Source organism: Strongylocentrotus purpuratus, unplaced genomic scaffold (assembly GCF_000002235.5).
Source record: "Strongylocentrotus purpuratus isolate Spur 01 unplaced genomic scaffold, Spur_5.0 spur5_scaffold_7, whole genome shotgun sequence".
Classification (NCBI taxonomy): Eukaryota; Metazoa; Echinodermata; class Echinoidea; order Camarodonta; family Strongylocentrotidae; genus Strongylocentrotus; species Strongylocentrotus purpuratus.
This window is the reverse complement of record NW_022145613.1, coordinates 9818655-9832653: the sequence shown is the minus strand read 5'-3', so window position 1 is coordinate 9832653 and position 13999 is coordinate 9818655. Positions and strand designations below refer to the sequence as shown.

General features: G+C 37.1%; 1 protein-coding gene across 9 annotated transcripts in view; it reads left to right on the top strand.

Annotated features, from left to right (window-relative positions):
• The window catches only part of LOC580601 (cytosolic carboxypeptidase 2), a 65053-nt gene that overhangs the window by 10344 nt on the left and 40710 nt on the right, over positions 1-13999 (top strand). For 5 of the 9 annotated variants that reach the window (XM_030973690.1, XM_030973689.1, XM_030973687.1 and 2 more), the window contains exons 3-6: positions 329-868; positions 1749-1850; positions 4872-5034; positions 6060-6643. In XM_030973690.1, coding sequence (XP_030829550.1) covers positions 724-868; positions 1749-1850; positions 4872-5034; positions 6060-6643 — 994 coding nt within the window. In that variant the 5' untranslated portion in view covers positions 329-723. Of the gene's footprint in view, positions 1-328; positions 869-1748; positions 1851-4218; positions 4396-4871; positions 5035-6059; positions 6644-9002; positions 9353-13999 lie in introns of those variants that run through there. The other 4 variants (XM_030973688.1, XM_030973691.1, XM_030973695.1 and 1 more) reach the window with 4 other exon arrangements.

Here is a 13999-nt window from a genome sequence, read left to right as displayed (position 1 = left end):
TGAAATTAAATAATTTTCAGTCACATGATTGCTCATGATTATATTCAACCTGTATCACGAGCGATACAGGTTATTTATACTTTTAAGAAAAAAAACAGAGATTTTAATTTCTTATGTTTTATTCATTCAACTAAAATTGTGATTAAATTGAATATTGCAAACCTTTTTGATGATTTCGAATTCGATATCAGTGTGGTCTTTAAATACAGATTAAATTACTTTAAATTGTTTCATTTTTTAAAACATTTACAGGTATTTTAACTACATGTACATCAGGCTTATGTTTTTGTAATGATTGCCCAACATTTTCTTCTCCTTCTTCTTTTAGGAGTCATCCATCAGGAGCTGTATGAATGCTTTCATGCAAACCTGCCCATGTCATCAAAGATCAAATGTTTATACCAAAAAGTGATCGATCAAAGAATTCATTACAGCAAACTTGCACACATGCTATAATTATTTATTGTCACCAATTGGGCTTTCATTCCATGATGTTCTTTTGAAATGATTACAAAAGTGAATTTTAATGGACAGTATTAATAACATGGTGGACGTCCAAAGCTACTGAATTCTAGTGGTACAAATGTATACCATGTCATCTTATAGTCTGATAATCTGCATGTAATATAAATTTGAGCCAAAGGGAGATGAGAACAAAAATCATATATGATGCACTTATTGCATTGTTGAGTATGAGAAAGTGATCTACATAATCTTCCTGAGATGAAGGAAGATGAGAGAGGAGGAGGAGGAGGAGGGGATGGAGAAGTAGGAGATAGGATGAGCAGTGGAGTGACAGAAGAGCTGAGTGATAGTATAGCAGGGGAGATGATACAGAGCAGAGGAAAGGAAGCTGTTTCAAAACCATGTACAGGTAGTCATTTTTATTTCCTTTTTAATGCTTGTGGAAATGTGGACACCTAAAATGATGCACCTGTGTGCTTATGCTTTTCAATCAGAAAACTTCATAATCTTTTGGTACTCTTTAGTCCTTGAAACCCATACTGACAAACATTGTGTAGAATTGTTTAAAATGTTGCATGTCTTCTCATTGAAGATGAACAGATTTCAGTAGAACAGTTGGATTTTTGTTGAAGCTAGTGTGTACTGTTTTGATATGATTGCATCAGAGGCAGAGCAAAACTCACCAGCTCTTATGCTATGGTCACATTACCCAAAAGTAGCCTGCTCGGCGGCCCGAGCGGCGAGTTTTTAACCAATTCTGCCCGTCGGCTGCCCGGCCACCGAGCGGCGGCCGCCCAGGCACCGCTCGTTTTTAGGGCATCGCTCGGTCGCCGCTGAAGTTTTAGCACGGAGTTAAAATTTGGGCGGCGCCTGCTCATTTTTCACTCGCTGCCCAAAATACGCTCGGTGCCTGGGCGGCCGCCGCCCGGGCACTGGCCTAAGTGCTAGGCGATGCTTAATTCCAGCAGCGACCGAGCAGACTACTGATCGGTCGGTCGCTGCTCTGATTTGTGACCATAGCTTTACATGTTGGTCATATAGGCCTGAACTAGTAGTAAGACAAAATATTTTCTGTTAAGGTTATATAAGCAGTCTTTTATACTAGTTATCACAAGTATGCTCATACATATTTTCTTTATGTGCACTAATACAGAAGTAACATTTCCTGACTTGGAAGCATGGAAACGCCTTGAATTAAAAAAAAATTATATGAATTTATATCAGTTGTATTAGATGTTAACAAATTTTCTGGTATTTGTGCGTGTATTTTCTTTTGTTTTGAGCAGCTAAAGAAAGACCCTACTCCTGCAGAAGTACAACATCCTTGAAAGATGAAATAGAACAACTGTCCAACAAGAAGAAGGAGTTGCTCATGAAAGATAAAGGTAAACCAACTTCATGTCTTGTTTTGTTTTGTTTTTGGGGGGCGGGGGGGGGGGGGGGGCACCCCCTCCCATAGTCTTTCCCTGCTCTGTTACTGTATTTCATCTCAAAGCAGATTCCTAATTTGGTCCTTGAATTTTGGCTGTTTTGTCCTTGGAATGTCTTTATCATCTTTCACCTTCAGAAATATTACTGTGATGAGCTGCTTGTATGTTAGATGCTCTGATTCCTGGGTATTGAATAATCATTATTTACATCATTGTGATAAAGTAGTAAACATACACATGACTTTTATTCAAATCTCCTTTTATCTTGTTCCTCCCTGCTATGTTCTGTTGTCATCAACTACTGATGCCTTTGCAAATTGTAAACTGTAGATGGCGCTGTTGAGATATCTGTCCCTTTTCATCATTGTATACCAATCTTCTTCTTTCTTTTTTTTTTGGGGGGGGGGGGTGAGGTGGTTTCACTGATTTCAATTGTGAGTCTAATTTTCTCAGGCTTTTTATGTACCAATTCTTTTTTTTTTAGAACAGGTTGTACCCCTCTGTCTTTCTTTTCTCAATTTTGTATAACATAAAATTATTGAGTTTGTAGTTATATTAAGGTCATCCAAGCTAGTTAACAAATCTTTTCTATTGTCTCAGTTACAATATGATTAAAATCACTTTAAATCAGTCTTGCAGTGCATAATATGCTCTATTCCATACATATAGGAGAGCACAACTGGCATATATAGCTGTCTATTTACTCCAGGCACTCAGTCTCATTGTCCTTGGAAATGCATATAATTTGGCCCAGAAATAATAATAATAATAGTGTAAACTAATATAGATCGCATACACCGTCCAGGGACGCTCATGGCGTAAGCCCAGCAGCAGTTCTTATACCATCAGGCTACTAGAGTTTAAAGAAGTTTGATGAATGTGACAGTGTATACCTTAGCCATTATATCTATCCCTTCACATTCTTCTGCCTTGGTTTAGGAATGGTCCAGGGCTGGTCTAATCCAACATTGAATCCATTTTATCTCTACTGCTAATCTCTTTCCAAACAGAATGTATACACTGAACAGTCACAGCTCACACAATTTAAGAATCGAAACCTCTTTTCTTCCCTTAACCTCTATTCTTTCCATGACCTGTTCTAATATTGACACTTACTTGACTGACCATCAATGTGGCTTCTGTCTCCTCTGAAACATTGTATCATTCTCTAGATCCAGAAGGTAAACATTACTTGTAGACATGTCAACAGTGGCTTGACTTGCAGTGTTCGTGTAGAAGGGGGGTTGAGAGTTTTGAAACAAACAGTTGCGGTTATGTTACGACCAGAAGGAGATCTGCAAAGGAAGATGATGTCTTTGGTTTTATAACTGTTGAAATGTGTGACCGATTTCAGCATTGATGGACGTTCATGTAGTTTGTGCAGTTATCTGTTTTGTGACATCGGCCTGTCCTGGAAGGATTCTGTATGAATCCCTTATTGTTCAAGTACTTCTAGACGTGTTCTTTAATCTTGTTTTCATTGCTTTGAGTTTGAATCCAGAGTGACTTGATCATCATATATGTTCAGTGAAGTCTTTTGCGAAGGAGTGCAGTTTGTGATGAAATAGCTACAATATTACCTGTGGGTATAATGTGTTTGTTGTGCTAGCTAGGTCTGTAATATATCTTGATAGGACATACATTTACATGGACCTTTAACATTTGATGGACCCGATACCATCAACATCATCAGGAAACACCTCTCTCAACTTTGCAGTTGGCCGCCTTCTAGATTGTCGGAGTAATATATTTGCCTTGCATCTGATTTTAATGCTGTCAGTGTTGTTTTGGTTTCTTCTTCTTCTTCTTCCGGTTAAGTACAGACCGGCGTTGGCGTATTATAGTACTTGTGCTTGTCGAGTGCCCAGATGAATAGTGCAAGTAAAAATCTCACTACACGTTGATACTATGTGGGGCTAAAAAACAGAACATTTGTTGCACCCCCTGCTTGAAGATCACTATTAAAGGACGTGCTGTTGACTATACTCGGTGGGAGGGAGTTAATTCCATAGTCTGATCGCATCAGGATATTGTTGTGAATTATCAAGGGGATTACAGTGTACAACTACAAGATGGAATAATTATTCTTCAAACTATTGCAGTATCTTGTATCTGTTAGATACAACTTTTTGTCATCAGATATATGACTGAATACAATATTTGAGACTTCACAGCTGAGCAAAACAGATCTTCCAAATAGATTTCCGCAGCACACCAGCTACAGTCAAACCTGCTTTAGTAACCACCTGTCTACAAGGACCACATTTTTTGTTTCCCTTGAAAATGGTTTCTCATTGAAACATGTACTAAAGGAACCTGTCTACAAAGACCACTTTTTGTGTTTCCTTTGGGCGGTCGCTGTAGACCGGATTGACTGTAGTTCCTTGATCAGGTTGTTCCAGAACTGATACAGCTGATACAGCTGATATGGCTGCTGACCATACATGCAGTAACTTCCACTCTTGGGATGAATTTGTCACCATTATAGGAGACCTTTCCAGTAAGTTTGATGAACACTGCCACAAAGCTATGTTCGCAATTTGAATGAAAATGGTCTCAATACCAGAAGGTGGATGTTTGCAGGACTTTACGCCCATATTTTTGCATAGAGGGTCCAGGTTGCAGTTTTTAGTTTAAATTTCAATCTTTTGTGAAGGCCTCTGCAAGTGTCAAGCTTTTTTGTTTGATGTCTGTGGAATGAAGTTAAATTGTTTTCTGTTGTGATTTGAATTGATTTATTTGATTTTTAAAGAGTTGAATTTCACACTAGAATTATTTAACCCTCCAAAGGTAGTGCTTAGTACACAAACAACCTGGTTCCTTTGGCAAAGAGTTGATAAAAGCTTCGCAAATGTTCAGACAATTTTACTTGATGTCGATTTACAATACTCTGTGTTAAATTTTCCTCATTTTGTGACTTTTATTTGACTGTGTGATCATATCAATAATCCTTTGTGTGGTTTGTTTATGATTCAGAACCAGTTGTATGGAAGCAGAACATCCAGGAGCAGATTGAGAAGGAGTTGGAGAGGAGAGTCAGAGATGCTCTGGAGACTCCGCCCCTGGAGAGGATGAGGAAAAATAAACATAAAGCTCGTCTCAGAAAACAGCAGCAGAAGAAGAAAGAAGAAGAGAAAAAGTGATATATACATGTATATTGTTTTGTGTTCAAATCTTCCTTATTGAAGGAAGCTGGCTAAAAATATAAATATATTCTTCTATTATAAAGAGGTGGCCATGGTGCTAGAACAAACTGAATTAATCATTGTAATCCTGGCTAAAAGATTGACTCACAAACAATTAGTTTGGGTAAAAACTTAAAACTTAGGGAAAAATAGGAAGAATGGGGAAAATCTGGATTGGACTTCACATTTCCATTTCAAAATAATTGATTTTTCATGTACCCCTTTAAAGTTGCAATTATTTTATTATGCACTATATGTTGGAATTGTTTGTTTGTTTCATTTTTATGCAAAGTTTTCTTGTGATAAGCAAAGAAAAGGCCAACACTGTACAAATTGTGCATCTGGAACTATCCCTTAAGTGTTCAGTAGGGTTTTTGCTCAATATCTCCTGAAAAATACTGTATTGTATTGTATTATTTATTTGGCACTTTCAAGAAATATAACAATAAAACAATATAATCATGGTAATTACAAAATTAGAATGACAAAAACTATGCAAATACAAAGTTTTGTAGCAATATTCTGAGTGCAAAAGATGGCGGCCAGGGAAGAAGAGAGCAAACTTAATCACTGTTAATGTAAAGGTCCCTCCGCCCAACCAACTGATGCACTCAGAAGACTGATTAAAGATAGCATAAGGACAAATAAGAGAGTAACAAATCAAGGATAAACAATAAGAAAATAAAGAAAGGCGAGGCACAAGCAAATGTAACGCCAAAATAGTAATCAAGTACACATTATATATGGGTTGTTTTACAATCAGGGTACACAATAGAAAAAGTCACTTTGATGGTCGTTTGAACAAAAACATGAACAGCCAAGGAAAATTTTCCTTGGTCAACTATTCGGCATCATTAGAACCTACAACAGCAAAGAAATTGTTTGAAACTACTTTTCAAAATATGTAATTATATGCCATTTTTTCGCATAATTTTCACTTTCTCAGTTCATTTTTTGCAACACTGTTTTGTTTCTGCAGATCCCTGTCCCTAGAGGAGTGTGATAGCCATGCCCAAGCCTTGCCATCTCTCAAAGAGAAATTCCCCTGGAACGACGTCAACTCCCCCTTCACCTACTTCGACGACCCCAACAGCCCCACGTGGTTCGAACGCCAGATCTACAACAACCAGTACAACGACTGCGGCAGCGAAAGCAGCGCCGGGTACCTGGATGTCAACGGCAACCACAGGACTCAAGAGGAGAGAGATGCATCGTCTCGTAATTCGGCAAGGCCTCGAACTCGAAGTGCGGGTGTCGCGCTGACCAGAGAAAGGCAAAGAATCGCGGATGATAAAGGTGGGGATACAGACGCGGAAGAGGATAGAACTATTGCGGAGATTAGACGGAAGACCTTCCATCGCTTCACGAGCGCAGGGTTCAAGGAAGCGATGAGGAAAGGCAAAGGGATGCTCAAGAAGATTGGAGACGGAAAGTATGTGGATAAGAACGGAGTGATTCTTTCAGTGGATGGCCCTTTCTGGCCTCAGGAGTGCGGACCTCTGTACCCCAAACCTGACCACATCAAGAAGGTACCGTCTTCTGCAGAACCCCTCTTTGATAAGGGTAAGAATTACTTGATATTGTTATATTTTCTGTGTCTGTGTGCATGTGTTTGTGTTCTTGTCTTTATCTGTGAACAGTGTACGTGTCTTTAAAATGCTTTTATATTTTTACTGGTTTGTGTTTCTGTGTTTGTTCTTTGTCTGTACACAAAACACAAATAGAATAGAAAGTAGATGTAGACTTTGTCATACATACATGTACAGATCTTTTCTTCAGTATATGTACATGTACGTTGTGACCTTGGATGCTCGTTTTGAGGAGAATTTGAGAATCTTTTTTATAAAACCCATTTAATATTAGCAGAGAAATCTGTTTTTTTATCAACTTTTTTTTCAGTTACTAAGCAATTAGGAGATGGAAAGGTATATTTGTGAAGATGACCAATGTTTTGTTTCAAGACAAGGATGTAATGATCAGCGGTCTGAGATACAGAATAGGAGTACATGTACTGGACTGCAGAAAGGGGCTCGATGCCATCAGAATATTAAAGACTGCAGACGAGATGTTACTTGCAAATTCTTGGAAAAGGAAAGACCCCTTTTCTCAGAGTGACAGACAAATGAGACAATGGTTGATTATTAAATGTAAAGAAAGGTTTATTGAAGAAGGTGATTCAGTGACACGTTAAACCTACACTTCCAGATGGCCTCATTGGATAAATTTCAACTATTTAGTAGCTAAAGTACAAAGTTGATCCTATCCAAATAATACTCAATTCCAAGATTTTTTTTTGTTTTATGGCCTTCTCTGGAAATATTTGTGGTTGAGAGAATACACTTGCTGAATTTTGGTTTTCGTGATCCACTCGGTATTGGAACAAAAATAAGTGGTAATTTATTTAACATTATTTTAACATTCCAAAAAGATAAATGTCAATAATATTTCTGGCAATGGCATTCTCAACATTTTCTGAGAAATTTGTATTTTACCAGTGGTTTTTTGATCATGAGCATTGTTCAGAACTTTCCCCTATATACAGTAGCCTTTGAGAACACTAGATAATACATGTTAGATGTGTGTTGGAATATGTGTGGAAAAACTAAGACATATTGGGCATGTTTAGTTATTGATGTACCACTGCACACATTCTCACATTTGGCATCACAGATAAACCCTGAAGAATGTATGGTAAATTGTCAACAGATGGCAGCATTGTAAATATGGTTTAGGACACAGTGAAAATATTCTGATACAAATGACTTATGTCATAAACACTACTGTGTTACAAAGAACAAAAATTAACAAAAACAACAAAATAGAAATTTATAATTATATCTTGGCTTTCTTCGTCACATACATGTGTCTTCTTAAATTAAAATTCACCCAACTGTGCAACTGAACCCCAGACCCAGTGTAATGGATTAGTCCTATGTGAAGTAGCTTGACAAAAAAGTCTTGAAGTGGTGTTTGCAAACACAGAAATTTGTGTTTTACAAGGTTTTTAAACACACACAAAAAACAAATGAATGTACTTTAATATTGCACTATATTAGGCATGGCCTCAATACATGTAGCAGTAATAACTTTGGCATATATATTTCACATGTACATCATTCTCAAACATAACTGGCAGAAAAACCCTGTATTGTCTTGGGGTGTTAAAATCACATCACAAGTGCTTGGCCGGGGCTTCTTTAAAGTAACCTAATGTCCAGAAGCCTCTGACAAGGCGGCTTGACTGAAGAAGAAACGAGAAGTGTTAGAATGGTGTCAGTTTTAGTTTAGAATCTGACGCATCAAGAAGTCATCTGACCAAGCAAACATATATTTTTCTAAGGATTCCCATTCAGTACTTTTGTAAGAGATTCAGCATAACAACTTTTTACTCAGAGCTTTCCCTCAATAACAGAAGGAAGTATACAGATGATTACATGTACATTTCGTGCTTTAGAAGTTCTTCACTGTCACTCTGACTTAATTGTTGCATTTTCCCAATATATGTGATATGCAGTAACACCTGGACGATAGTTCATTTAATATTCCTCTTAAGAAATATGCATTCAACCTTTTCAGTGCACTTCAGAAAATGTGTTTCACTGAATTTGATTACAATAGTCTCTTTTTTCATCAAACAAAATAAAGTTTTTGATTTACACAATTACAGGTCATCTTGATATTACAAACACATGGAACGGATGCTTCATCAGCCCAAAAGATGTTGAATAATTATTGATTGAATATACAGGTAGTCATTTTGTAGTGTATAAGTTGGTCAGTTATCCTGAAAGGTACTTTTTCTTGAAGTTGACAGTACTTGAATGAACCTCTATACAAAAAGTAGCCCTATTCATGAGAAGTGGCTCATACAGTGTATCAAAGCCCACAACTGTTGCGGAGGCAGGCCCCCTATTGTTCAGGAGGGCGCAACGAATAGCAATGGAACTTCATTCATGGTCCGCCTACCGCGAAGCAGAGATGCCTGGTAATGGTATGAGTGGCCCAAGAAGGGAAGGACTGGATTAAGAAGTTCATTTGTAGTAGGACCATTGTGTAAGGTCTCATCACGAGAGTTAGCTGTATGGACAAGGAATTATCATGGATAACTCACTGGTATGGAGTAGTATCAGAGGAGGATTAGAAGTACATGTGCGTGTATGTGTCTGAGCTCATCTTTTGTTGCCTGGATCCATTTCTGAAAAGCTGGAAAGCTCTCCTCTGATAATCTTGTAGATGGCAGCTATCTAAGCTAACAGTGAATGTATTTTGCAGGTATTTAATTGGAGTTTGAAGCTATCAGAAACTGTGTCTCAAGTGATGAACCTCTTTAGCTCTCATGAGGAGGGATGAATTTATGCTTGTGTGCTTAAATAATACTGTATTTGCATCAGTGGCAAACCGAGAGGGGGTATTAGCTCTTTCTTGGGAATGCCTTCTATGTCAGCCAATTCTTTTATGGGAAAGTTTTAAAGGATTTAGCATTTCAATAAGTAGTTGTAAAGCTAGTGGCACTATAGCAATACTTGTACAATGCAAGCTGCTAACAATATGAATATAATTTACAATATTGGAGGCTGAATTTTGTTTTCTTCAAAACCATACGTTTTTTTAAAGGTACAGTCAAACCTGTCTAGCAACCGCCCAAGGGAAACATGCAAAGTGGCCTTTGTAGACAGGTTCCTTTAGTACATGTTTTAGTGAGAAACAATTTTCAAGGGAAACAAAAAATGTGGTCTTTGTAGACAGGGGGGCACTAAAACAGGTTTGACTGTATAACAAAAAACTTATATTATTGTTTCTTTGCACATGTATAGAAAGCAAATATGGACCCAAGGACCATTAGGAAAGTACAGTTTATTTCACATATAAATATCGTCGCTGTTTTTCACGAAGTGACGGTAGTGAAAAAAAATTGCATTCACTTTGCGTTACGATTTTCCTCACTACCGTCACTTTGTGAAAATAGGGACGATATATACAAGGTTGTGGTATATTACTTGAATTTTATGTAGAAATGGACTGAATTTCTAATTTCTTGATGCATGTACAGTGTATTTCAAGCATCATTAGATACTTTAAACCTTTGTTTTGAATTAATTTGAAGAAAGGATTTACATTTATATATAATATCAAATGAACTAACCTAGAATTGAAAGAATAGAACTTCATAGCAGAAACTAAACATGATACAAGTAGGAAAATAAGATATGGAGTCATTAAACAATTGTAGTTCACTTTTGTTGAAGACGCAATTTCAAGCTTTGGGAAAATGTCCCGAGTGGAAATTTGTAATAATAATAATTGATTGCTAAAAACAGAAGTTGATAATGTTTCTGGAACAGAATTTCCTTCAAAGCTGCATTTTCTCAAAGACATACATTTACAAATGTACCTTGTTTTATAACATGTGCACAGAATACTAAGAGACTGTTTGCTGTTAGAACATATCTTCTATTCTTTGTTGCCTCAATTTTGTTTGTCAAATGCTCCTTGAGTATGTCTATAAAACTATCAAAGAGAGCGATATCGGGACAGATACTGTATGTAGAGAAGAATACTGGGGTCTATTGAAAGAACTTCCATTGATTGTGAAATGTGCCTTTCATCTTGAGATATAATCAATCTCTTCTTTTCTTATGTAGCGCCCACACCCCGAGGGAGGGGGCATACCTATTAAAGGAAGACAAAATAAGAAAGGTGTTGACTAGGATGCATGGCAAAACAAAGTCTTTATTACTTAATCTTCTACAATAACAGTCTTTTCTTACAATAACATATATACGATCAAATGGCATAATACTCTTCAAGTATTAAACACAAATAAATCTACCTGTTCGCATACATTGAATTCATTAGCTCTCCGTGTTCTCTTACTATATCACTAAGAACATCATCTGGTTAGTTTCATTACTTTACTATCTCTAAACGAAACTATCCTTACTTCCATGCTTTATGTAAAAGTGCAACTCTTCATCGATCTCATAATCATAACTTGGCTACTAATAAATAACTTAACCCTTATCAAATGTCTATAACATTGCGGTATCAGTCAATCTACTTTAGCTTCTAATCATATAACTCTTCACTTAGCGTCTCTTTCAAGAAATCACATATATAGACCTAATACAAGAATGTTGGCATAATCATCCCTATACTATTGCCTAATAAGCTTTCTACTCTTTACGCTCCAAGACTGAGGATCCACTGTGCACATAGACCCTTAGAATGTAATTCTACTCTCAGCCTTCACTAATCCCTAAATTCACAAGTTACTTCTTGTCTCAGGACTTCACATTAATACTGAATAAACTTATAACTCTTCCTTAACTATAGCTCATGTATTTTCCAATAGTCATCTGCATCACTTTGATCTAATACTATCTTTTTCAGCGAGATTGCTGAGCTTGAAAAGATACATCTTCAACAACTTATAACTCCTTACAATATTCACAGCACTGGCAAATAGTCTTAGTCTGCAGTCTGTACTAATAGCTCTAACAAACTTACAACCAATATTACAAATTCCTCTTACTGTATAATCTCATCTTCACATACAGTTCATATTCTAATTCTAAACAACAACCAATAGTTTTACTAAATACATGTATATTCATTTCATGGTTATAAACAAAGCAAAGTGAGAGTGAAATTAGAGAAAGGGTGAACCATACAGAGAGAGAGAGAGAGAGAGAGAGAGAAAGGGGGAGAGAGAGAGAGAGGGAGATATATATATATAGAGAGAGAGAGAGAGAGAGAGAGAGTAATTCCCAATAACATTTAACATGAATTATCATTCCTAACAATATAATACAATGAATTCCAGACAGTGATTATGCAAGTCTTCAACTACAATATTTCATCAACCCATCCATCACTAGCTAACTTTTAGACAATTTGACCATGTGTTTCTCAACAAGTGTATTCCCCAACTCAAATCCTTTGTCTTCTCATTTTGCTGACTCTACCAAACTTTCATTCCCGCCTAAGATACCATTTCCAGCATGGGTCAAAAACAAACACATTCTATCTCTAACACTTCTCAACATAGCATTTGGGTATAGCATATACTCTATCTACACTGTGTGCGTGTAATGCATTGCAGTGGATGGTCAAGCTTGGGGGAGAGGGGATTAAGAACTCTGATAAGAAGTTGTGTTCACATTGCACGCACTGCCATAACCTAATAACACACTAATATTATACACATGGTGCGTCCACACTCACTCATACCATAATACTGTAAGTTAAAGATAATCTGGACTTGAACAACTCATTTCGCTATTCAAACTGTATCTAACTCGAACTAGAATATATAAAAATGTGCTTTGGCATAATGCATAGTAAATGGCACCATGTCCTTGGCTAAGAATATATATATACACATGAATATCGAGCAAAAGACAAATATACTGACAGTAATAAAGTATATTCTCTTCTCAAAACTTACTTAAAATGTTGTCTAAATCAAACAACATAATCATCAATCTCACATACACACAGTAATAGTTTCCTATCATTACTACAAGTAATTACTATGTACATCAATGACATTATCTCTTCCCACATGGCATCTCTTCCCACATGGCATTTCTTATATTTCCACCCATAGTCCACATGTCATATAATCTAACATCTCATAGCCAAAGACCATTAATATCTCTTTTTATACAGTAATAGAAGATATATGAATAGTGAAGCTATAATAGTTTAGAAATACACATATTATGGAGAACAAGAATATAACACAATTGAATAATAAAAGATTCTTTCTTACCTATTAAAGGAAGACAAAATAAGAAAGGTGTTGACTAGGATGCATGGCAAAACAAAGTGAGAAGCCACTCCTGGTATCCCAGCTGGTGTGTTTAGGTTAGTTGTGGGTGAGGCCACTCTCGCAGGAGGGGGTACCTAATTAACTAAGAGGAGGGACTATATGGGGGCTAGAAATATACTTGTGTCATACATACATAGTCAAAGATATACAAAAAAATAGGGGGGGGGGTATTCTGTGGGGCTCCACACCTTCCCCTCCAAAAATAAATGTCTCCTGGACATTTCAACTTTCAAACATTTTCATCAATAATTCATGATTATAGTATAACATTTTTAACGTTCATATAGTTCTCGTTCAATGTCGTCATGAAGTACAGATGTAATGTATCAACGAAGTCCATGATTGTTTATAGTCCATGTCAATCCTACGCTCACAAATCATCGTGCTCCAATTCCTCTTTGAAATACATGTTGCACATAGAGTTCATCTACGTGTTGCGAATCGGTTTAGCGACCTAATAGGCTCTCGAAGTCTCGGCATTACCTATCATAAAATCATATCATAACTATGTGGATTTTCCTTTCCATACAAATCAACTTTGCGAAACATAAACATCACAAGCAAAATCCATTCCATGGACACATCTGACATACGGTGAGGGTTTCTTGGGAACGTCGCGAGTCATTCCAAAGACTTTATCACTTAGATCAACAGATCACAATCGCGTGTCATCGCTTGTTTGTTTATACTACACCACAATTCCTGAAATGATTCACAACTGGTTTCATCCTAATCCTTCGCGTCACTCCTATATCAGGTTTTACTAAAAAGCACACATGATTCCATAACAAAGCATCTAATGTGGTAAAAAGGGGAATCCGTTTACACGCATAACAAAAATGGTGTATTGCTAGCGTTCTCCTTCGTCATTATCTGTTCAGCATCGCAACTGGTAGGGCATTCCTCGCGGGTCGAATGATTGACTCGCTCGCTGTGAAAAGTGAAGTTGGTCATCCGTCATCTGACATTGGTAGTGAGCTCGCTGCTGGTGGGCTATCGGCGTCTGCATCTGTAGAGGCATTTGATGAGGGTAGAATGGTGGTAGGTGTTGGTATTGGAGGGGTGGCATAGGTGGGTGATAAGTA